General features: G+C 39.6%; 2 protein-coding genes across 3 annotated transcripts in view; one reads left to right on the top strand and one right to left on the bottom strand.

Moving 5' to 3' along the window:
- Positions 1-52: 52 nt before the first annotated feature.
- On the bottom strand, positions 53-5,589 carry LOC308142102 (galectin-related protein B). Its single transcript, XM_080512417.1, has 4 exons — positions 5,542-5,589; positions 5,199-5,284; positions 3,434-3,620; positions 53-809 (listed from the first exon to the last, which is right to left on the bottom strand). The coding sequence occupies exons 1-4, from the start codon at positions 5,566-5,568 to the stop codon at positions 666-668; spliced, it is 444 nt and encodes a 147-aa protein (XP_080368543.1). The 5' UTR covers positions 5,569-5,589; the 3' UTR covers positions 53-665.
- Positions 5,590-6,481: 892 nt separating this feature from the next.
- zfyve26 (zinc finger, FYVE domain containing 26) overlaps positions 6,482-23,805 on the top strand; it is a 46,401-nt gene continuing 29,077 nt past the window's right edge. For both annotated transcript variants that reach the window (XM_080512945.1, XM_080512944.1), the window contains exons 1-14: positions 6,482-6,574; positions 7,991-8,266; positions 9,650-9,725; positions 9,832-9,918; positions 12,605-12,727; positions 14,186-14,525; positions 15,641-15,765; positions 16,910-17,074; positions 17,906-17,994; positions 18,956-19,107; positions 20,313-20,510; positions 21,058-21,603; positions 22,985-23,137; positions 23,737-23,805. In XM_080512945.1, the coding sequence (XP_080369071.1) occupies positions 8,076-8,266; positions 9,650-9,725; positions 9,832-9,918; positions 12,605-12,727; positions 14,186-14,525; positions 15,641-15,765; positions 16,910-17,074; positions 17,906-17,994; positions 18,956-19,107; positions 20,313-20,510; positions 21,058-21,603; positions 22,985-23,137; positions 23,737-23,805 (2,314 nt within the window). In that variant the 5' untranslated portion in view covers positions 6,482-6,574; positions 7,991-8,075. The remainder of the gene's footprint in view (positions 6,575-7,990; positions 8,267-9,649; positions 9,726-9,831; positions 9,919-12,604; positions 12,728-14,185; positions 14,526-15,640; positions 15,766-16,909; positions 17,075-17,905; positions 17,995-18,955; positions 19,108-20,312; positions 20,511-21,057; positions 21,604-22,984; positions 23,138-23,736) is intronic.

Raw genomic sequence — 23,805 nt, 5'->3', positions numbered from 1 at the left:
GTGACTCAGGTCTGATCACCGGTGACGCCGTCGCCCTTGAGTGGCGCAAGACGTGACGCTCCGGAGTGACTCCAGTCTGAACGCAGCCACAAGTAACAACACATGTGGTTTTATTGCAGTGAAGCAAAGTCGGTATGAAACATTCGCATGGAAAGTGCTGCTGGTAAATGATAATAAGAACACAGGAAGAAAAAAAAATAAAAGACATTTTCCCGCTCCGAGGTAAAAAAAAATCTGGACGTCGAAAGCGAGAGAAATGAAACTAGCATGCGCTCATATGGGCCAACGGAAGGTGTTGCACAACATCCTGCCTGTTAGTCAGGCCGGGACACAGTCGTCGTCATGCAGGACGCTCGTAAACGTCTGAACTCATCTTGAGAAGCGACACAGAAAACAAACCCCATCAGACTGTTGGAAACTCCATTTTAAAAAAAAATCACATTCCTCATTTGATTGGAGACGTTAGCGACTGTTACATTCAGCCGGTTAGCTTCAAGTCGGGTAATCTTAATGAAGGCACGTCGTCTAAACAGGGTGGGGGAGGGGGGGATGGAAACACAACATCCCAAACCAAAGGTTTGTTTAAATCACTGGAGGAAAAAAATTGGGCCTATCCTAACCCTACGTTCTGTCCCACTGTCCCACGTCCTCCCTACCGCGCGGCGCTAGGCCACCTTGGTGAGCTGCAGGTCGCCGAAGACCCGTAAGGCGGTGAGGGAGGCGAGGCGGGGGAGGCGGTGGCTGAAGCCACACAGCGGCTGTCCGTCCACCAGGATGCGGAACTGCTGGTGTTCGCAGACGATCTCCATCTGGGAGGCGGAGGAGAGAGAGAGAGAGAGAGAGAGAGAGAGAGAGAGAGAGAGAGAGAGAGAGAGAGAGAGAGAGTCCAAATCAGCTTTTATCCACACAGGAAACACTTTATAGCAGCTGGGAGCGGAAAACACGTCCTGTTTCTCTCTGAAATTCTTTCTGAATGAAACAAAAACAAACAAAAACAGGGAAAAATGCTTTAAATACATAGAATTGGACAATTGAATAAATAAACAAACAAATAAATATATAAATATATAAAAGAAAACACACTTTATAGCAGCTGGGAGCGGAAAACACGTCCTGTTTCTCTCTGTAGATTCATTCATTCTAGTCCGGACCAAAATAATCACAGCAATTATAACATAAGCAAAAACAAAAGGACACAAAACAACGAAAGAAAAAAAAAAAAAAGAAAGAAAAGAGAAGAACAGAATGAAACAAAAACAGGAAGGAAAAAAATGCTTTAAATACATAGAATTGGACAATTGAATAAATAAATAAATAAATAAATAAATAAATAAATAAATAAATAAATAAATAAATAAATAAATAAATAAATAAATAAATAAATAAAAGAAAACACACATTATAGCAGCTTGGAATGGAAAACACGTCCTGTTTCTCTCTACAGATTCATTAATTCTCGTCCGGACCAAAATAATCACAACAATTATAACAAAAGTAAAAACAAAAGGACACAAAACAAAGAAAGAAAAAAAAAAAGAAAGAAAAGAGAAAAACAGAACAAAACAAAACAAAAACAAACAAAAACAGGAAGAAAAAAAATGCTTTAAATACATTGAATTACACAATTGAATAAACAAACAAACAAACAAACAAACAAATATATAAATAAATAAATAAATAAAGAAAGAAAGAAAGAAAGAAAAGAAAACACACATTATAGCAGCTTGGAATGGAAAAGACGTCCTGTTTCTCTCTATAGATTCATTAATTCTAGTCCGGACCAAAATAATCACAACAATTATAACAAAAGGACACAAAACAAAGAAAGAAAGAAAAAAAGAAAGAAAGAAAAGAGAAAAATAGAACGAAACAAAAAAAACAAAAACAAACAAAAACAGGAAGAAAAAAATGCTTTAAATACATAGAATTGGACAATTGAATAAATAAATAAATAAATAAATAAATAAATAAATGAATGAATGAATGAATGAATGAATGAATGAATGAATGAATGAATGAATGAATGAATGAATAAAAGAAAACACACATTATAGCAGCTTGGAATGGAAAACACGTCCTGTTTCTCTCTACAGATTCATTAATTCTCGTCCGGACCAAAATAATCACAACAATTATAACAAAAGGACACAAAACAAAGAAAGAAAGAAAAAAAGAAAGAAAGAAAAGAGAAAAATAGAACGAAACAAAAAAAACAAAAACAGGAAGAGAAAAAATGCTTTAAATACATAGAATTGGACAATTGAATAAATAAACAAACAAACAACTAAATATATAAATCAATAAAAGAAAATACACATTATAGCAGCTTGGAATGGAAAAGACGTCCTGTTTCTCTCTACAGATTCATTAATTCTCGTCCGGACGATACGAACACATTCGAAATTGTACATTTGTATTTTTATTTAAATACAACCTGGAAGGGAAAACTTGACTTTTACTCCTTTAATGTTCTTTATCTTTATTTTTTTGCTGGAATATATTAAAATGATCTCACAATTTATAATCAAAGTACTTTATTATTCTTTCTCTGGTATTTTTAGACGCCCACTCACTAGTTTTTAATAATATTATCATTTAAAACTACGTATATATCATTTTTCTCAGTTCTTTGATTTGATTTAAAGTTTTATTTCGAACATGGAAAAAACAAACAAAACCAGAACATCTAATTACATAAACAATATAAATGTATGTCATTTCTACTCACCACTATTTATAAATAACTGTGATTTCTTTTGGAAAATCCCATTTCCCAGTGGGGGAAAAAAACGCATTTGAAAGTTGGGAATTTCCCACTGAGAAACTGGGAATTAATGTCAAACTAAAGACAAGCAGGTGTGATGTTCCTCAACACTGCGGCAGCGGTTTTGGTGACAGTTAACAGACGTAATGTACATCCCATAATGTTTATAGCGATCCGCGTCAAGTCTGGCTTTGATTTTTCATCATCAGAATTAAATTAAAATGAATTAACCTGGAGATCAAACTGACGTTCTGAAGGATCATTTCACACTTTCTGAGTTTCACAGTTGAGAAGAGTTGGAGGAGAAGCATTTAAACATTTTTAACATGTTTGCGGCGGATATTTAAATCCCTGAAAATGTCTTTGAGACTGAGACTTTAAGAGAAAACAATTTTTGAAGAACATTTCTTGTTTGCAGGATTTTTTTAAAAAGTCACGAGGTCCTGCAATGAAGCAAATGTTATTTGAATTTTGAACCGCGGGTGGTTTTTGACGCCCCGGTGCACAAGATGAAGCAGTGATATCCTCGAACGACAAGGTGTCACTGCATGCAAAAGCTGCTGACCGTGCAGTTTTAAATGCTGACTGTGCAGAATCCTCAGCTCGGTTTACAACTAGGTATTAGAGAGGAAGAGAAAAAAAAAAAAACTCCATGTGCAAACTCTATACCTTGAAAGCTTCTCCGGGTGCAAAGGGGAAAAAGGAGAGGGTGTTTTCGGCCGGGCCCCACTTCCCAGCCAGCCGGGCGTTACGCTGGACGGCCTTCTCCATGAAGCTGACCTTCAGCTGCAGACCCACGTCGCCCTCCGCGTCCTCCTCCTCCTCCTGCGCTTTACTGGACAGAGTCACCTCCATGCTGGGGAAACACACATCAAAGGGTTTGCTTTCATCTTTTTTTTTTTTCCTTTGAAAGGCCCAGTCTTGCTCTCTGTGGGGAACAGGGACCTCTTCGGTCTCAAGTCGACTAGATTTGACCATTTTTACACCCGGAAGCCACGTTGTGAGGTGGAATTTACTAAACGACATTCTGGTGCAGATTTTTAAAGAAAAAAAAAATACACATACTGGATTAAACCATGAAAAGTTATAGAATCCTGCGCCTCAGCTAAATTTGATAAATGTTTACATTATTATTATTATTATTATTATTGTGCAAATATAAAATACTAACACCCTGCTATTTGACAAACAGAGACGTTTCAGTGACGTATATTGTGGATTTATACTGAATTTATCCAACATTTCTCCCGCCCACTGCTGCGAAGTGATCAGGTAATTACATTTCCTGAAGTTGTAGAATCATTTTAGGATTTTAAATTTTTTTGGGGGGGTTTGTTTATTGTCAAAACCTTTGATTAAAAAAAAAAGGACAGTTTGAAGTTTTGCATTAAAAATATTTTTGAAAAATAACTCGATGTTCAAACAAGATAGAGCCACAAATAACAGACACGGACCAGAAGATATTGTAAATCTGCATAAAAATATAAACAAGATCCACTGGGAGAGCCTCCTGTCAAACACACCACTTTAAAGTTTTTCCCTTTGTTGTGACTCATTTTCACAAAACCGAACGATTAACTATGGAAAATGACTAGAATCTGAAGAATAATGTGAATTTTAATTAAACCTTCTGCTACAAAATAAAGGGAAATGGCAATTACATTATGTGTGTTTTTTACAAACTCGCCTTGACAGCATGGTGTCGAGGCAAATGCTAATTATCTTTTTTGCATTATTCTCAAAGCCTCAGCATTGTGTTGTTTCTGCTTCTCTTAAGAAACATGTTTAAAAATATTCATTTTTCTTTAGATTTCTGTGGTTGGCAGACCAGACGTGAGGATCTTGTGGTCTGGTTTTGGTCCACGGGCCTTATGTTTATATTTTCTCATCTATATTGTCAATAAAAAGTGTCCAATTATGTTTTTCATGCACTCTAATGTTGACCCAGTCGCCCTGGGAACCACTGTGTTGAAATATTTTCCTTACCAAGTTCCTGCAGCCAAAAATAAATCCCTCTACGTTCTAGAATTCCCAAGTCTTAGTCTATTTTTGCACATTAAAAACATGTATTTATTTATTTATTTTAAATTGCACATAACTGATGACTGGACGGAGAAGTCGCCGCTGATATGACGCATTCCTCAGCAACTTTCGTGGGATTTGTGCGTCTCTCCTCAGGCGCAGTTCCGCACTTTAACCTGACGCAGTGGCATTGGAGGAATATTTCCAAGGATCGTTTCCAGGACCGTCCGAAGCACCAGATGCACGAAGAAAATCCAGGCGGCAGCTGCGCGTCTGTTTAAAATTCCGCCTCATTGTGCGTCCGTGACGCTCCTTCTCTCTCTCTCCGCCGCCGCGCGCAACACGTCATCCTGAGGCGCTACTGATGCAGAATTCATTCTAAACTATAGTCGGGCTGAGCGCGCGCGCTTACCTTTTGGGTTTCTTGTTAATAATCCCCATAACAACCAGCTTCATAGAAGGCCGCATGCCACCTTTTATCTCCCCGGTGTACTCCCCCTGTGGAGGAACAATAGAGCATGAGGAGGAGAGGAGGAGGAGGAGGAGGAGGAGGAGGAGGCCTGCACGAGACGTCTCTCTCTCTCCTCCGTCCCGGGGATGAACCTGTATGAACGATCCAGCTCGGAAACAATAGATTTATTGATCCAGGTTGTTGTTTTTTTTATTCCTTCTAACGATCAGCCGCATCAACTTGTGGCTCGATCCGCGTCATGCGGGTTTGTCAACGACGCGCGCGAGGAAGAAAGGCTACGTACATGTTCTTTCTTGTCCTTTTCTTCCATTCCACTCGGGGCGTGATGCGGTGTGGCGCTTCCCAGCCGAATGATGCCAACCGAGGACGGATAAGAGAGACTCTGCCTCCAGCTGGCAGACCCCACCTCTCCCGCGTTGCCATGGAGACTGGCTCCCAGTCCGACGGGAGGGAGGGAGGGAGGGAGGCGGCGTTTGTGTGAACGTGCTGAATAGACACACACACATTTCAGCTTATTTTCTTATGATTGTGTTTGTAGATCGCTCTGTCAGATATTGATCAAGTGTTTGTTTCTGAAGTTGCGTGTCTGCATTGAGCATCCTGCACTGCGTTTTTTCTGTTTTAGCACCTTGAGGTAAATGATTCCCCAACACACACACAGTATATATATTAACCTCAATATCATGCTGTCAGGATTAGTTTTTATTTTTATTTTGCACAAATCAATGTATTTTGTACCAGAAGGTTCATTAAAATATGCTTTATGTTGAAATTGTGAGTCGTTTTTTATTTGAATATATCAACATTTTCATATAAATATACTCTAACTGACAACTCTAACAATAAAGACAAACTCTAAAGCTTTAAATTCAAAATATATTATGACACAACAATTATAACAGAGTCAAAATTCTGACTTTTTTCCCTTTATTTTGCAGAAGCTTGAGTAAAAAGGCAGAAATCTGAGATTAAGGAGATTAATTCTCTTTAATTTATCTTTAAGCCTTTCCAGTAAAACTCCCCCCCAAAAAACAAGAAATGCCCAAAAAATGTGAATCAAAAGTTTGTCGTGTTTTTAATTTAACTTCATTCGAGGTGAAATTCGGATGGACGTTCCTGATTTTCAAATTTCCGACTTCTCCTGAAGGCACCGCGGCTCGTTGCCTCCACGTGCCAACCTTTGGCCAACCAGCGGCGGAGAATCAGCTGATTGTGTCACATGACCTCCGCCGCGCTGTTAGCATAACAGGTCGAGGAGCGGCGAGAATCTCAAAAATTCCCTCCGCTGACCGAGACAACGGAGCGAAACGAGATGGGTAAGTGGCCCCGTTGAGTCCTCGCACTCCCCGACGGGTGTGTTTGAACACACACACCCTCCTGCCCGCTGCTACTCCCGGTATCTCAACTTGTTTCGGGCGCAGCCTGTCAGAGACATGCTCAGCTAATGCTAACTGTCAGTGCAGCTGTCAGATCTGTTCGCAGACGAAACTAAAAAGTGTTTTTAAAAAAACAAACAAACCTGCGTGTCGAGGATTAAAGTGTCTGGAAACACGCAGCGGGTCATTAGAAAGCTGTTTAACGTCCATGTCGGCATGTCTCGTGATCGACTTGCACCAACGTGTAAAGGTGATAAGATTATTAAATGAGTATTAAAAGTGTTTTACTTTAGCAGGAGATTTAAAGTAACGACTTCAAAATGTACATTTGACTACAATTCAGCGTTTTCCTCGAGTAATTGTGCTCGATTGGGAACTTTTTCAAGTAGATACGAGTCTGAATACGCCCACAATATATATGAATTGATCTGATTTTTAATTCGCAAAACAGGTTTCCTCAGTGTCATTTACTGTATTGATTGTGAGGAAGATCTGAGCAAATATGCTTGAATTTGGACGCAGTCTATTTAGTTCAACAGGAGACTTTATACAATCACAAATCTTGTAGATTTCTACACACCCATCAAGCAGTAAACACCAAAATACTCCTCAGGGATGTGTGGATTGGGGAATTAGTCATTTTAAAGGTTCCCTATGTGTCACCAGTTTTAAACATTATGAAGAGCTTTTAATCTTATGGATGGATGGATGGATTAATCTTGCCGGTCCATCACAGGGCAAACGTACTGAGACATGAAATGTATAAAGTCGCTAGTGGAAGTGGTTCCAGAGACCATACTGATCCTTTATTTAGACGACTAAAAACACTGAAATTTAAAGATTCAGTGGAGTAGAACCTTCTAAAAACCATGTTTAAAGCTCATCTGGAAATTTTACCGAACAAATTGTAAAACAGATTCGCCAAGAGAGAAAAAGTAGATCTGCACTGAAAGGAACTGAGGTTTTTTTTACAAAACCCAGGTTTCAATCGGCCGTAATGGAAAAATGAATCTCAATGGAAGTGGAACAGTCTTGATTGTAAAATTTAAACTTCTAAATCCATTGATGTGTTTAAGAAACTTATCAATGTTACAGAACTACGACACTGCGGAGCAGCAGATCAACCTTATTTATTTATTTTGTGTTTGATGTTTTGGAAAAAGACGCTGCATGTGAATGAACTGAACTGTAAATGATTTAGTGTCGATAAAAAGTTTTACTTCTTTCTGCTGCTTTTCATTCATATGAAATGTTGCTGCCTCGTTTTAAATGAATGAAATGAATAATAAAATGAAATGAATCGGATGACCTCTAAACTGAATTGTCTTTCTAATCAAGTCGTCCGCCTCTCTCCAGCGTCGTCCATGTGAGGAACGCTCCACAAGTTGCTCCGCCTCTTCATGCGCGACCCTTGAGCACAGCGGGGGGGCCGGCGGCGGCCATGTTTCCCTTTGGCTGCGAGGCGGAGACGTCGCTCCGGGAGCTGTTCCGGTACTTCCAGAGCTGCCTGCGGTGTGGCGAGTGGCAGCTGGCCGCCGCCTGCGTGCCGCAGCTGGCCGGCGCTGCCGGAGCGCATTCGGAGGAGCTGCGAGGGTTAATCCACGCCATCGTCTGCCGGCCGTACGACTTGAAGTGAGTGAATAACCAGCGCAGTTAGGATTTTTTTTTTCTATCTGAGTGATAAGTAAATTTGCACTTTATATTAAAGATTAGTACCGTATTTTCCACACTATAAGGCACCGGATTATAAGGCGCACCTACATTGATTGACATAATTTACAACTTTGTTCATATATAAGGCGCACCGCATTATAAGGCGCATAGAATAGACCAGTGGTCAATAATCTTTATAGCTCAAAGCCATTAGGTTACATTTTCCACTGATTCTAACACCCAGAGAGGTGCACGCACTTTATTTTGATAGTCCTACCTGCAGCCTATGCCAGGAGGAAACTACACACAAAACCTTCTTCACTGCTGGTTGACAACTTACAACTACCGGTAATAAACTAAACTACATGAACTAAGCAACAAAAACACAACACAACACAATTATTACCGACACCACAAACCAAATAGAACCCCCAATAATTGCATTTAAAACACCACAAACAGAAACTCCCATAATTCATTGCAGCCATCGGCTGCACTGAGGAGCTCAGGATGCAAGGCATGATGGGAATTCATGTTTTGTGTTGTTGGAGGTTATTGTGGGTTGTTGTTGGGCTTGGTGTTGTGTTGATTGTGTTTATGTGTTTTTGTTCCCCAGTTCAGGGAGTCATTATTTCATCTAGTTTATTTTGGTTTGTTAGAATGTTGGTGTGCAACCATGAGTGATGAAGGTGTTGTGTGGAGTGTCGTCCGCTCTGAAGATCCGGTTGCGAAATTAGAGTTGTCAAAATAAAAGCTTCTGGTTGTTCAGCTGTCAAATAGCAGTCTGGAGTAGAACAATTCTTCCATATATAAGGTGCACCGGCAGCTTTTGAGAAAATTTGAGTTATTTAGGTGCCTTATAGTGCGGAAAATACGGTACTTGGTATAATGGGAATTAACATTTTATCAAGTTATCGTTGATTCATGCATGTTTGTGTTGCTCGCTGCTTTACGCCTGCCGGGCCACGAGTCGTTGTATTCCTCCAGGCCAGAGGAATATCTTATCTTATAGCGTTCCTACCTTCTCAGCTCACATAGAAATGTACTTACACACACACACACACACACACACACACCAGTGTTAACCTTGCTGTGTTGTATCATGGAATGAGAAAGTAACCTCCTACTTCAACGTCGGGAATAAAAGCGGGCAGCAGAGGGAAGAACGGCGCAGATTGAGGCGACTTCACTCTCTGCTCTTGCGCAAGAAATGTTGGTTGTTGTGACTATTATTGCTCTCGGTACTGGGGTTTGTCTCTTTTCTCTCACTCTAGCAGGGTTTTCACGCGACACTGAGCTGCGGTCGTTCCGTCTGTTCACGTTAGCTAATCGATCAACTTAAAGTCTCGTCGCTGTTTGCAGATGGGAGTCGGTGGGAAGTCCTCACAGGCTGGCCTGGTTCTGGCTGCAGGTTCTGGAGAAATGGACGGAGGAGCGGGTGAGTCTTGTGTTATTCACGTTACACACACACACACACACACACACACGCACACACACACCTGACCGCCATGTCACGACTCCACTCTTCGCGTCCTCTGCTCCAGATTTGTCCCGACACCAGGAAGGAGCTGGAGTTCCTGTTGCTACTGGAGGAACTGAGTTCCGAGGGAATCGCAGACGCTGCTCTCCAGGTTCAGGTTCTACTTTATCACCCTTTTTGGAACGGAATTTGTTAAAGTCGCTTTTATGTATTTAAGGCCAGTTACAACCTAACCACGACATGGTGCTTTCTGAAAGAAAAGAACCTAATTATTTCACATTCAGAAGCTTGGATGGTGATTGTCATTTGGAATTATTCCTGAAATGCTGCTAAACCTGCTGCACTTTAAGGTAGAAATGATGAAATCCATGCGTCATGTTGGTTCCATTTCAATGTAAAGTCATTGGGTTAAAGTGCTCAATTCAGTTCAATTATCTAATACATTTATTTATTTATTTTTCATTTATTTATTTATTCAACCGTGTTCACATTTGACTTACCAGGCTCATACATTAATGTGAAAAGCAGCACGATGAAGACGTCGTCTTATTGTTCACGCCCCTTTGAATATATACAGAAAAATCGACGACCATAAACGGCGGTGATCCATTCAACAAAACTTTTTACTGTGTTTAAAAATCAATCGTTTGAACAATTTAGAAAACAAAACAAATTTCCCCATTGCAACATGCAAGTTCCATTTTTTTTGATATTCCTCCATCTTCATCTCCTTAAACATGTTTTTAAATGTATTTATTGTTTGAGAACATTTTAACGTGTTCTTTAATGAATTCCACAATTTCATGTAAATATGTTCCGGGACGAACTTGTGCTTAATTTTCCACGTGGTCAGTAAAATGTTTAAATTAACAAGGTCTTTTAGATTTTAACAGTTTCAGCTTCACAAAAAGGTGGTTTGTATGTTTGTGACTTATAATTCTTACCGCCTGTTTTTGAAGCAAGAACATTCGTTCTGTCACACTCTTGCATGCGTTTCCCCAAACCTCAATGCAATATGTAAAGTATGGAACAATTAATGAAGAATATAAAAGAAATGAGGAATCCTTACCAAGAACATATTTCACTTTAGGCAAAATACCTATACATTTACACACTTTTGTTCGAATATACTCAATGTGGGTATATATAAAATCTCGCCTTGTGGCCCTCGTCATAATCAGACGTGTCCTGATCTACAGTGGGGGAAAAAACAACAAAATCCCAGGACAACCTATAGATTTTCCGCCTGGTTTTCAAATGGATGAATCAAATTCCACAGTTTCGTCAGATTTCTCCTGTTCCCTCAGTTTTATTTTAGACTTTAAACTGCTGAGAGAAAAACTGAGATCATTTTCAGATTGCGGCTGATGTTGTGACACTGTGATGAAACTGTGTCCGCCGTCAGAAAACAACCACAAAGTCCCATTAAAGAAAGAGACGGTTCCCCAATTGGCACCGAGCGGAGGAGAGCGGAACCCATTTCTTTGCTTTCTTGCAATTTTTGATGACAAACTGCAGAAGAGGAAGTCCTTTTTCCAGCAGAAGCTCAGAAATAAGTGACTCTCGGTTAAGTTGTGTTGACGCACTGAAGACGTCGTCTCGTTTTTCAGGAGAAACAAACAAATCTGCATTTCTGGACCATTTCTTCGTCGAGCAAATGAACAAAATGGGAAACGTCAGAATCTGCTGCCCAGTTTCCTGCAGAAATAACTTTTTTTTTTAAATTTTAAACCTCCTATTTGATTGTTGTTCACTGTATTTTTGTTTATTTGTTTATTTGAGCAGTAAACATTCTGCTGAAGCAAGAAGCTTCTGAGCTCCACCCCAAACTCAGAGCAACAAAAAGTACATTCCACACTAGAATAGAAAGAACAAAACATCAACAAAACATCAACAAAAAAGAACCTCCCACATTTCAAACGACCAAAAATGCACATATACGTTGATCCTACTTCTTCAATGCGTTTCTTCCTCTCTGTATATTTCAAACGTCTTTTGTTTGTATTTATATTTGACCAGGTTGATGTTTGGACGTCGTTTCAACTCCACTTTGTTCCACAATTGTTCACCTTTAACTGTCGGGCTCAAACTTTTCAGGGTTGTGTTTCTGTTTCTGAGTCCTAAAGTTTATTTCATAACGACCAGTACGATCTTGGAACCTTCTTATGTATTTGTCTTGGTGACAATCTGTAACCTGCTTTATAGAACATCTGTACTGCTTGGATCTTAATGATGTCACAAAGCTTCATGATCTTTGATTTTAAAAATAGTGAGTTTGTGTGGTCCAGAAACCTTTATGAATTAATCCAATGGCTCTTTTTTTTTGCAACATTCCTATTGGTTTGACTGTGTTTTTATAAGTACTACTCCAAACCACAGTACAATGATATAAATAGGGCAAAAGCAGAGAACAGTAAAGCTTTGATATTTAAAATGTGCTTTGCTTTTGCTATTATTGCAATCGTAGATATATATTTAATTTCCAAGTAATTCTATCATCTATAATAACTCCAAGGAATTTGATTTCATGCACCCGCTCTATAATAATCTATCTGAACTGATTCCTGCGAATTGGAATTACAGCTGCCGAATATCCTCATTTTGCTTTTACTCAGATTTAGAGATGATTTGTTTTGTTTGAACCACCTGTTGACACTCTTGAGTTCCAAGTGAACAATTTGACAGTCGTTTTAAACCGTCTCCTGACGCAAAAATATTTGTATCGTCTGCAAACAAGGTGAGTCTAAGAATTTGAGAAGTTTTACAAATGTCGTTTATGTACATGTTAAACAACAGTATGAAAGAGTTTGATGGTTTCTGATGCACCTTCACTTCAGGACCTCCACCAGACGTTCTCGGAAGGTTCCGGAGGAGCGGCTCCGGCGGTGGCGTCCAGCCTGCAGACGCTGCTGGACAGAAACAAGCCCAGACTCGCACAAACTTTAGCACATTTCCTACAGGTAAACGACGAATTTATACGCTACGTGTTCGGCTTGAGAATTCAGAGATCGTCCACGAGAAACTTTATCAGGCTCATGTCACATTTGTACAGAATCTCCTAATCGACGGCAGAACGCCGTGTCAGATTGTTGTGTTTAATTTGGTCACTTTCTGTACATCGGAGGAACGTTTTTAGAAGAAATGTTTAAAGTTATAAGTCATTACAAGTGAAAAAACTCCATCGACGTTATAAAACTGATGCTGCGTGTCGTTTTTAGCTTGATTAACTACATAACCTGTCGATGGTTTCTACTCAGGAGATGATTGTTTTACCACAAACGCCCTATAAAATCCAAGATAACATTGATTATTGAACATTTTTAGCAATGCTTGTCCTTTTCAGTGCTTCTGTTTATTTTGCCTTTGAATGTGATTTAATTACCAATTTTTCTTTAATCTGTCAGAAAATCATTTGTTCCTCTTTGTGTTTATGTTTTAAAAAAAACTTTTTTGCATTACCTAAAAGTGAGCAGAATATCAGACAAATTATAACAACACGGAAAAGTTAATTTTGCTTCTTAAATCTACACTTCTATATACGAGGTGAAATCGTTCAAGCGTATTTTTAAATTTTAATGGTAGAAAATTCTGGCCTCTGGTTGAAAGGAAAAGGGAAAAAAAAATAGGAATATTTAGAGAAACTTTTTGATCTATATGACTTAAAAGTTACATTTCTAAGTCGTTAGACAAGGAAGATTTGAGATATTTCAGTTTCAGTTAAATAAATCTAAAATGTTTGCAGTGTTTAATTTATTTGTAATCATATTGTGTGAAAAATGAGCTTTTTGAATGTTGATCAATTCAACATTAACCAAGCAGATTAAACATGAAGTCCAGTACTTTTTGAGTGTGTGTGTGTGTATATATATATATATATATATATATGTGTGTATATGTGTGTGTGTATGTATATATACATATATGTGTGTGTGTGTGTATGTATGTATATATATGTAAATAGGTGTGTGTGTGTGTGTGTATATATGTGTGTATGTATATATATATATATGTGTGTGTATATATGTGTGTGTGTATATATATATGAACATATCAATGTAAACCAAGCAGATTAAACATGAAGTCCAGTACTTTTTGAGTGTGTGTATATATATATATATATGTGTGTGTGTATGTATATGTGTGTGTATATGTGCGTGTGTGTATATATGTATATATATATATATATGTGTGAGTGTGTGTATGTATGTATGTATATATATATATATATATATGTGTATGTGTATGTATATATGTATGTATATATATATATATATATATGTATGTATATGTGCGTATATATATGTGTATGTATATATGTGAAACAGTGTAAAACGTGAGCTAGAAGCACTGAGCATACAGGGATTTTTACGTCTCGTGTTAAAAGGCTCCATTGACAAACACAGTTCTGTCCTCCACAGGACCGTTTGTCCCCAGAGGACGACGTCCTGCAGCTCCCGTTCGTCCAGCAGCTGCTGAAGCGGCTGGCGAAGCCCGAGACGAGCCCGGCGAGGGCGGAGGTCTGGGCGGAGGAGGTCTACGCCGTGCTGGCCGTGACGCCGCCGGGCGGCGGGCGTAGCGGCGGGCGGCTGGCGGCGCTGTGCGAGGCGCTGTGGGCGGCCCGGGACGGACCCCTGAGGGAGGAGAGGGTCCTGGGCTGCCTGCTCCGCCCCCGGTGCGACGCCCTGGTCGCCGCGTACTGCTCAACGGCGCTGAGGCTGCAGAGGGACCGCCTCCTGAGGAGCTCGCCGCCGACGCACGGTACGGTGGTTCAGGTTTGATTTCCTGCAGATTGTGTTGTTGTTGTTGTTGTTCCTCTTCTCCCACATGGAAAGAACCTATATAAACATATATGTTTTAATATAGGTTTTGAATATATGTGACGTATATAAAATTGGCCGTTTTCCTATATTTTAAGTATATATATGTACATATATGTGTATATGTAATATATGTGCATATATGCAGCATACATATTGTCATATATGTGCATATGTGCAACATATATGTGCATATATCCTCATATAGGTTCTTTCCATGTGGGCTGGGCTGCTGGTTCTCAGTTTCGCTCGGTTTTTATCACCGATTCTGATTAAAATCTGTAAATCTCGTTTTCTCGTTTGTCGCCTTCTTTCCTCTTTTACTCGCACTTCCTCTTCTGTGGCTGAAACCTGCGCGTCAAAGCGGCGCCCTGAAAATGAGCCCGACAGATTTTTTACCTCTTGTGACTTTCAAGTTTCCATGTTGGCTGCTTTCCTTTGATCTTTTTTTATTTATTTTTACACTTGACAGTGACAGAAACTCCATACGTAATGATGCCTTTGTGTTTTATCCCCGGTTACGTCACACAAGTAATATTAAATCAATTAATTAATAGACCAGAAAATGACAAATATAAGTCATTTTTTTTTTTTTTTAAGAAAATAAAGCTAAGGTATTATCCATTCATTTAGCCGACATAAATCAATGGAGTGTCAGTAAATAACGATATAAATGCACATATAAGCAGCTAGATATAAACATGTTTGTCTAAATAAATAACGTTTTTTTTCTTTTTAACTTGAATAACTTTTCAAGGTTCAAGGTGTTTTATTTTTAATTTCAACAGTAAAAGCCAGGTTTCACAGTGTAATGAGATTCTTACTTTGCCGTCTACCCTGGTGCCGACATACATAAATAAATAAGTATATACACAAGAAAATGGAATTAAAATAAAATAAAATAACAGAGCATTGCAAAATATTAGTTAGAAAGTGAGATGTGCGTTGTGTGCAATGTACAGATTAAATGTAAACATTTCATAGGTTTTCTACAAAATGAAGAAAAAGGGGAAAAAAAATCTGTTTTGCAACCATTTTTCACGTCTTTCTCCTCAGCCGAGCTTCCTGAAGCAGAAAAACTGGCCCTGAGTTTATGTTCCCACAAGGATCGTCCGTCCAGCTGGAAGACCATCTACTTCGAGTGCCTGAGCAGCGGGAAACACTTCCTGGAGCAGGTCCTGGTGAGTGCACCTATATAAACATATAGGTTTAATATAGGTTTTGATATAGGTTTTGAATATATGTGACATATATACAATTGGCCGTTTTCCTATATTTTATGTACATATATGTACATACAATACATGTGCATATATATGACAATATATATGCAGCATGTATGTGCATATATGCAGCATATATATTGTCATATATGTGCAGCATATATGCAGCATTTATGTGCATATATGTGCAGCATATATATTGTCATATGTGTGCATTTATGCAGCATATATGCAGCATATATATTGTCATATATGTGCAGCATTTATTTGCATATATGTGCAGCATGTATATTGTCATATATGTGCATTTATGCAGCATATGTGTGCATATATGCAGCATATATATTGTCATATATGTGCAGCATTTATGTGCATATATGTGCAGCATTTATGTGCATATATGCAGCATATATATTGTCATATATGTGCATATATGCAGCATATATATTGTCATATATGTGCATATATGCTGTGTATGTGTGCATATATGCTGCGTATATATTGTCATATATGTGCAGCATATATGCAGCATTTATGTGCATATATGTGCAGCATGTATATTGTCATATATGTGCATTTATGCAGCATATATGTGCATATATGCAGCATATATATTGTCATATATGTGCAGCATATGTGCAGCATTTATGTGCATATATGTGCAGCATGTATATTGTCATATATGTGCATTTATGCAGCATATATATTGTCATATATGTGCAGCATTTATGTGCATATATGTGCAGCATTTATGTGCATATATGTGCAGCATTTATGTGCATATATGCAGCATATATATTGTCATATATGTGCATATATGCAGCATATATATTGTCATATATGTGCATATATGCTGCGTATGTGTGCATATATGCTGCGTATGTGTGCATATGTGTGCATATATGCTGCATATAGGTTTCATATATGTGCATATATCCTCATATAGGTTCTTTCCATGTGGGAACGCCTCCTTTGTTCACCACACAGCCACAAACCTGTTTGTTTTTTTAAGGGTCTGGAGTTCAGAGTTCTGACCGGGGGGGGGAGGGGGGTGGGGGTGGGGGGGCTCAATGTGACGTAATAACCCGTGTTCCCCCGCCAGGTGACGGCTCTGGACCTGATCAAATACGAGGAGTTCGTCCGGCTGCAGGATCTGCTGCAGTTGGAGTTCCGGCCTCTGTCCCGCCTGCTGCTGCTGCTGGGCTGGACTCAGTGTCGCCGCCTGGCCTCGGCCCGGACGCTGCTCCGCCTCCTGCACCACCTGCAGGTCAGGGCGGAGCCACGGCCCTCCGTTCATTAGTCTCCCTGTTCTTACAATCGGCTTCTGCACAAGCCTTCTTCCTGCCACTTCCCAAAACAGTATTCAGAGTGATCTGTAGTTGAAAGAATTTTATTTTCTCCTTTAATTCAGGAATTTTCAACTATTTAAACTGAAGTGGGTTATTTGGAAAAAAAACAAAAAAAACTATTTTTATACCTTAATGTTTCCGTTCAGAATGATCCACAGTTAAATTTTTTATTTAAAAAAAAAAAATTTCATTAATTCATGAATTTTCAACTTTTTAATCTGAAGTGGGTTATTTAATTTTTTTTTAATATATTTTAATGTTTCCATTCAGAATGATCCACAGTGGATTTTTTTTTCATTAATTCATGAATTTAACTATTTAATCTGAAGTGGGTCATTTTAAATTTAAATATTTTTTAATGTCTTAACGTTTCTGTTCAGAATGATCCACGGTTGAATTTAAAATTTAACATTTTCATAATTCATGAATTTTCAACTATTTAATCTGAAGTGGGTTATTTTAAATCCAAAACATTTTTTTATATCTTAATGTTTCCGTTCAGAATGATCCACAGTTGAATTTTAAATTTTTTAAAATTTTCATTAATTCATGAATTTTAGATTTGAACTTTCATAAGTTATTATTAAATCAATACAAGTGTTTTAAAGCCAATTTTTCTGCGGAGGCAGACGGCAGTAAAGTCAAGTACAGATAAACCCATGAATTGGGTTGTGTAAAGACCCTACCATGCTGTACTGTTAAATTAAATACCAACTTCAACCTTGTTTGTCATTTTAATTTTTTCCCAGCCACCAGCGAACGACTCTGTCCTGCAGGAGTTTGCTAACCTCTTGTCGTCCCAGCTTGGAGTCCTGGAATGGTGCAAAACCAACAACCCGTAAGCATTTGTAGTAACTTTTCAATTACCGTATTTTCTGCCCTATAAGGCACCGGATTATAAGGCGCACCTACATTGATTGACATATTTTACTACTTCATTCATATATAAGGCACACCGCCCTATAAGGTGCATGGAACAGACCAGTGGTCAGCAACATTTATAGCTCAAAGCCATTAAGTTACATTTTCCATTGCTTCTAACACCCAGAGAGGTGCACACGCTTTATTTTGATAGTCCTACCTGCAGTCTATGCCAGTACCACACTACACACAAAACCTTCTCCACTACTGGTTGACAACTTACAACTACCGGTAATAATAATAATAATAATAATAAACTACATGAACTAAGCAACAAAAACACAACACAACACAATTATTACCGACACCACAAACCAAATATAACCCCCAATAATTGCATTTAAAACACCACAAACAGCTGCAATGAATTATGGGAGTTTCTATCGGCTGCACTGAGGAGCTCAGGTTGAATTTGTCGCTGCAAGGCATGATGTCCCATCATGCCTTGCAGCGACAAATTCATGTTTTGTGTTGTTGGAGGTTATTGTGGCTCGTTGTTGGGCTTGGTGTTGTGTTGATTGTGTTTGTGTTTTTGTTCCCCAGTTTAGGGAGTCATTATTTCATCTAGTTTATTTTGGTTTGTTAGAACGTTGGTGTGCAACCATGAGTGATTAAGGTGTTGTGTGGAGTCTGGTCCGCACTGAAGATCCTGTTGCAAAGTTAGAGTTGTCAAAATAAAAGCTTCTAGTTGTTCAGCTGTCAAATCGCAGCCTGGAGTAGAACAATCGTCCATATATAAGGCGCACCGGGCTATAAGACGCACTGGCAGCTTTTAAGAAAATTTGAGGTATTTAGGTGCGCCTTATAGGACGGAAAATACGGTAATTGAATTTCACATGGTTTCCCTACGTGATTCCTGCTGTGGTGTTCGTGTTCAGGGGGATTCCTGAAGACGCCCTGCTGCTCCAGCTCCACAGCCTGGAGAACCACTCTCCGCTCTATATCCTGCACTCTCTGACTCCTTTAGCTCAGTTTGACGAGCGTCAGATATGTGATCTGCTGCAGCTGCTGCCTGAAGCACCGCAAGCCGGTTTGTCCATCTTCTATTTGATTTGCGGGGGGGGGGGGCGGGGGGGTGGGGTCGGACAGGGTCGGACATAGATTGTTGAATAAGAATGAGAACTTCAACTCGGTCACGTACTCTTTAGATTCGAGAGAATATTCATTATTTCATGATTTTTTAATTTTTTAATATACATCTATACATTCCTTTTGGCTTAATTGAAATCCTCAAACAGTAGTTATTTCTTTCTGCTTACTATTTTTGGTGGTGTGACTTGCATGTATTTGAACTTTTTCTTGGGTTTTTGTGGAAAAACAAAAAGGCAAATCACGTGCTTGATTTTTGCATTGAGTAGATTAAATATATATATATATAAAAAAATAAATACAGATTTTAAAGGGCCTGTCTTTTTTTCCTGATCTGTAAGATTCAATATAGAGACAAGTCCTGTCTTTTATTTTCCTTTCGTCTTTCACAGTTCCCACATGGAAAGAACCTATATGAGGACATATGCACATATATGCAGGATATATGCACATATATGCTGCATATATGCACATAAATGCAGGATATATGCACATATATGCACATAAATGCATATATGCACATATATGACAATGTATGCTGCATATATGCACATAAATGCTGCATATATGCACATTTATGACAATATACATGCACATATATGCTGCATATATGACAATATATATGCTGCATATATGCACATAAATGACAATATATATGCTGCATATATGCACATAAATGACAATATATATGCTGCATATATGCACATGGATGACAATATATATATGCTGCATATATGCACATATATGCTGCATATATATAGTCATATATATGCACATGTATTGTATTCATATATGTACATATATGTGCATATATGTTTTAGTATAGGTTTTGAATATATGTGACATATATAAAATTGGCCGTTTTCCTATATTTTATGTACATATATGTACATATATGTACATACAATACATGTGCATATGTATGACAATATATATGCTGCATATGTATTTTATATTTTATGTACATATATGTACATAAAACATAGGAAAATGGCCAATTTTATATATGTCCCATATATTCAAAACCTATATTAAAACATATATGTTATGTCATATAGGTTCTTTGCTCCACTCTGGGGATTCGGTAGGTTTATCAGAAGGATCAGACATGGATGTTTGACTAGTTTTCATTTGGGTTCCTTGCAGACGACCCCGAGGCCGTAGGGATGCTCAGCCCCGCCGCGCAGAGGAACACGGTTCTGTTTCAGGGTTTCTGCGCCATGAAGTACGCCATCTACGCTCTGTGTGTGAACGTACACAAATACTCCAGCTGTACGGAGTGCGACTTCATGCAGCCGGCGGAGGCGGACCGGGACCAGAACCAAACCTCAGCTGCCTCAGAAGGTACCGAGCAGAACCTTCTGTTCCTGCCACTTCATAAAACAGGATTCAGAGTGATCCGTAGGTGGAAGAATTTATTTTCTCCTTTAATTGAGGAATTTTCCACTATTTAAACTGAAGTGGCTCAATTTAAATGTAATTTCTTTTTATATTTTAATGTTTCCGTTCAGAATGATCCACAGTTGAATTTTAAAATGTTTAAAATTTTCATTAATTCTTGAATTTTCAACTATTTAAACTGAAGTGGGTCATTTAAAATAAAAAATGGTTTTTTATAACTTAATGTTTCCGTTCAGAATGATCCAAAGTCGAATTTTTTTTTTTTAATTTTCATTAATTCATGAATTTTCAACTATTTAAACTGAAGTGGGTTATTTTAATAAAATTTTGTTTTAATATCTTAATTGTTCCGTTCAGAATGATCCATAGTTGAATTTTTATTTTTTTTACATTTTCATTAATTCATGAATTTTCCACTATTGAAATAGTTTAAAAAGGTAGAAGAAAGTAGAAACCATGGGGTGTTTCACGTGGTTCCTGTGCCCCCCAGGCTGCCACCAGGTGTTCCAGCACTACCTGTCGGAGTGCCAGCTCCACCTGGAGGCCGTGCCGGCCATGTTCCGCCTGGAGCTCCTGGAAAACATCTTCTCCCTCCTCTTCCTGTCCACGTCCGACTTCGCCCAGCAGATCCCCAGAGACGCCACGAGCTCGGACCCCGTCGCCGGGGGCGACGCCCGGCCGGCGGCGGCGCCCCCCCCGGACGTCCGGCCGGGGCGCCCGCCTTCGCCGGCGGCCCACCGGAGCCACCTGGACCTGGGACACTTGGTCCGGGGCTGCCGGGGGTTCCTGGTGGACGCGGCGGCCATGAAGGGCTTCCTGAAGCTGCTGAAGGAAGGCCTGGAGGGCATGTGTGTGGTGGGCCAGCAGGAGGGCCAGGAGGCGGGCCGGGCGTTGCCCCGGGAGGCCCGGGCGGCGGCCGACCTCGGCTGCTCCGTGACGGACGACACGTTCGGGTGGCGTCTGCAGAGGCTGTCCAAACGAACCTCCGAGACCCAGTGGAGGCTGCAGATCATCACCAGCAACCGGGGACACAACGGTAACTCAACACAACACAACACAACTCAACACAACACAACACGACACGACACGACACGACACGACACGACACGACACGACACGACACGACACGACACGACACGACACGACACGACACGACACGACACGACACGACTCGACTCGACTCGACTCGACTCGACTCGACTCGACTCGACTCGACTCGACTCGACTCGACTCGACTCGACACGACACGACACGACACGACACGACCCGACACGACTCGACACAACCCGACACAACTCGACACGACACGACTCGACACAACCCGACACGACTCGACACAACATAACTCGACACAACCCGACACGACTCGACACAACATAACTCAACACAACTCGACTCGACTCGACTCGACTCGACTCGACACAACACAACTCGACACGACACGACACGACTCGACTCGACACGACACGACACGACTCGACACAACTCAACACAACACGACACGACACGACTCGACACAACTCAACACAACACAACTCGACACGACACGACACGACTCGACACGACACGACACGACTCGACACGACCCGACACGACCCGACACAACCCGACACAACCCGACACAACTCAACTCAACTCAACTCAACTCAACTCAACTCAACACAACATAACCCAACATAACACGACTCGACTTTATTTATAAAGCGCTTTAAGCAGCCGCCCACATGGAAAGAACCTATATAAACATATATGTTTTAATATAGGTTTTGAATATATGTGACGTATATAAAATTGGCCATTTTCCTATATTTTATGTACATATATGTGCATATATGTACATACAATATATGTGCATATAGATGAAAATATATATGCAGCATATATCGTCATATAGGTGCATATATGCAGCATATAGGTGCATATATGCAGCATATATATTGTCATATATGCTGCATACATATTGTCATATATGCAGCATCTACATTGTCATTTATGTACATATATGCAGCATATATATTGTCATGCTGCATATATGTGCATATTTGCTGCATATAGGTTTCATATATCCTCATATAGGTTCTTTCCATGTGGGCGTAGCTGAGACAAAGTGCTGTACATTGCAATAAAAATAGAAGAGGCAACATAAAAACATTAAAACAATAAAAAAGTTGAAGCAATGAAAACAATCGGATGGTAAAACAATAAACAAAGCATAAAAAGTTAAAACAAAAAAAAAACGAAGGCACTAAAACCAGAGCAGAGTCTCACGAGGTAAAGCAAGAATGGTTAAAGCCAAGAAATGGGTTTAAGAGTTAAAATGGACAGTGAGGGGGCTTGTCTAACGGGGGGGGGGGGGGGGGGGGGGGGAATTCGGGCGGCCGGCGGTTGTCGGTTGACGGCGAATTTGTCTTTTGCAGATTCAGAAAATCCCGTCGTGACGTCCCCGGCGGGCTGCGGCGTCACTCCGGTGGGGGGCAGCCGGACCTCCAGCCTGAGGAGGAGGAGGAAACCAAGTCGGAAACAAAACTCCTCAGAGAACCGCCACAGGGAGGACGGCCTGGGCGCTTCAGGTCGGGCTCAATTATTGATTTATACACATTTAAATTGCTGGTTTGTTATTAAAAACCTAGAAAGAACAAAAACTGCATGTCAATAATTCAGGCATATGATTTTCATAATTAACTGCTTAATATTCAGTTGACATGGTGTCAGGCTTTTATTTATTTTATTGTTCTTATTTATTTTATTGCTTTTTAAGCATTTTTGTATTTCTATTTATCCTTTTAAATTGTTTTATTCTTATTTGTAGTTTTTTTTTAATGTGTTTGTAGTTTTTAATGTGTTTTTATTTTTATTTTATGGTTTTATACTTATTTAGTGTTGGAGCTAGTTTGCATTGTTTTAGTTTGATTGTTTTTATGTGCAGTCTTTGTTGTTAAAATGTGCTATATAAATAAAGTGGATTGGATTGGATGGAACGAAATGAGGACAAAAATACAAACCAGAAATCATTGAGGCGTCCATGAAAGAGCTTCAAAATCGTATTGATTTCGTAAATTGAAGTTGGGGGGGTAAAACTGTACATTGCTATTAGATTGGAAGGCGCTAAAAATGCTAATGTAAAATATTCCAATGATATAAACGAAGGATTTGTTTCGTCTTTCGTCAGACGGCGGTGGCGAGCCGGAGTTGTGTCCGTGCGGCGGCCCTCACAGCTGGCTGGTTCCCGCCATGTTGT

The sequence above is a fragment of the Blennius ocellaris genome, assembly GCF_963422515.1.
Source record: "Blennius ocellaris genome assembly, chromosome: 17".
NCBI classification, from domain to species: domain Eukaryota; kingdom Metazoa; phylum Chordata; class Actinopteri; order Blenniiformes; family Blenniidae; genus Blennius; species Blennius ocellaris.
The sequence above is the reverse complement of the archived record's forward strand: the minus strand, read 5'-3'. Positions and strand labels throughout refer to the sequence as shown.

What these genes read in the sequence shown, in the direction of transcription:
- LOC308142102 (XM_080512417.1), bottom strand. Translation starts at nt 5,568, where the DNA reads ATGGAAGAAAAGGACAAGAAAGAACAT. An exon ending in AAAAGGACAAGAAAGAACAT is followed by an intron (nt 5,285 to 5,541) that starts GTACGTAGCCTT and finishes GTTCCTCCACAG; the next exon opens with GGGGAGTACACCGGGGAGAT. An exon ending in CACCCGGAGAAGCTTTCAAG is followed by an intron (nt 810 to 3,433) that starts GTATAGAGTTTG and finishes TCCGCCTCCCAG; the next exon opens with ATGGAGATCGTCTGCGAACA.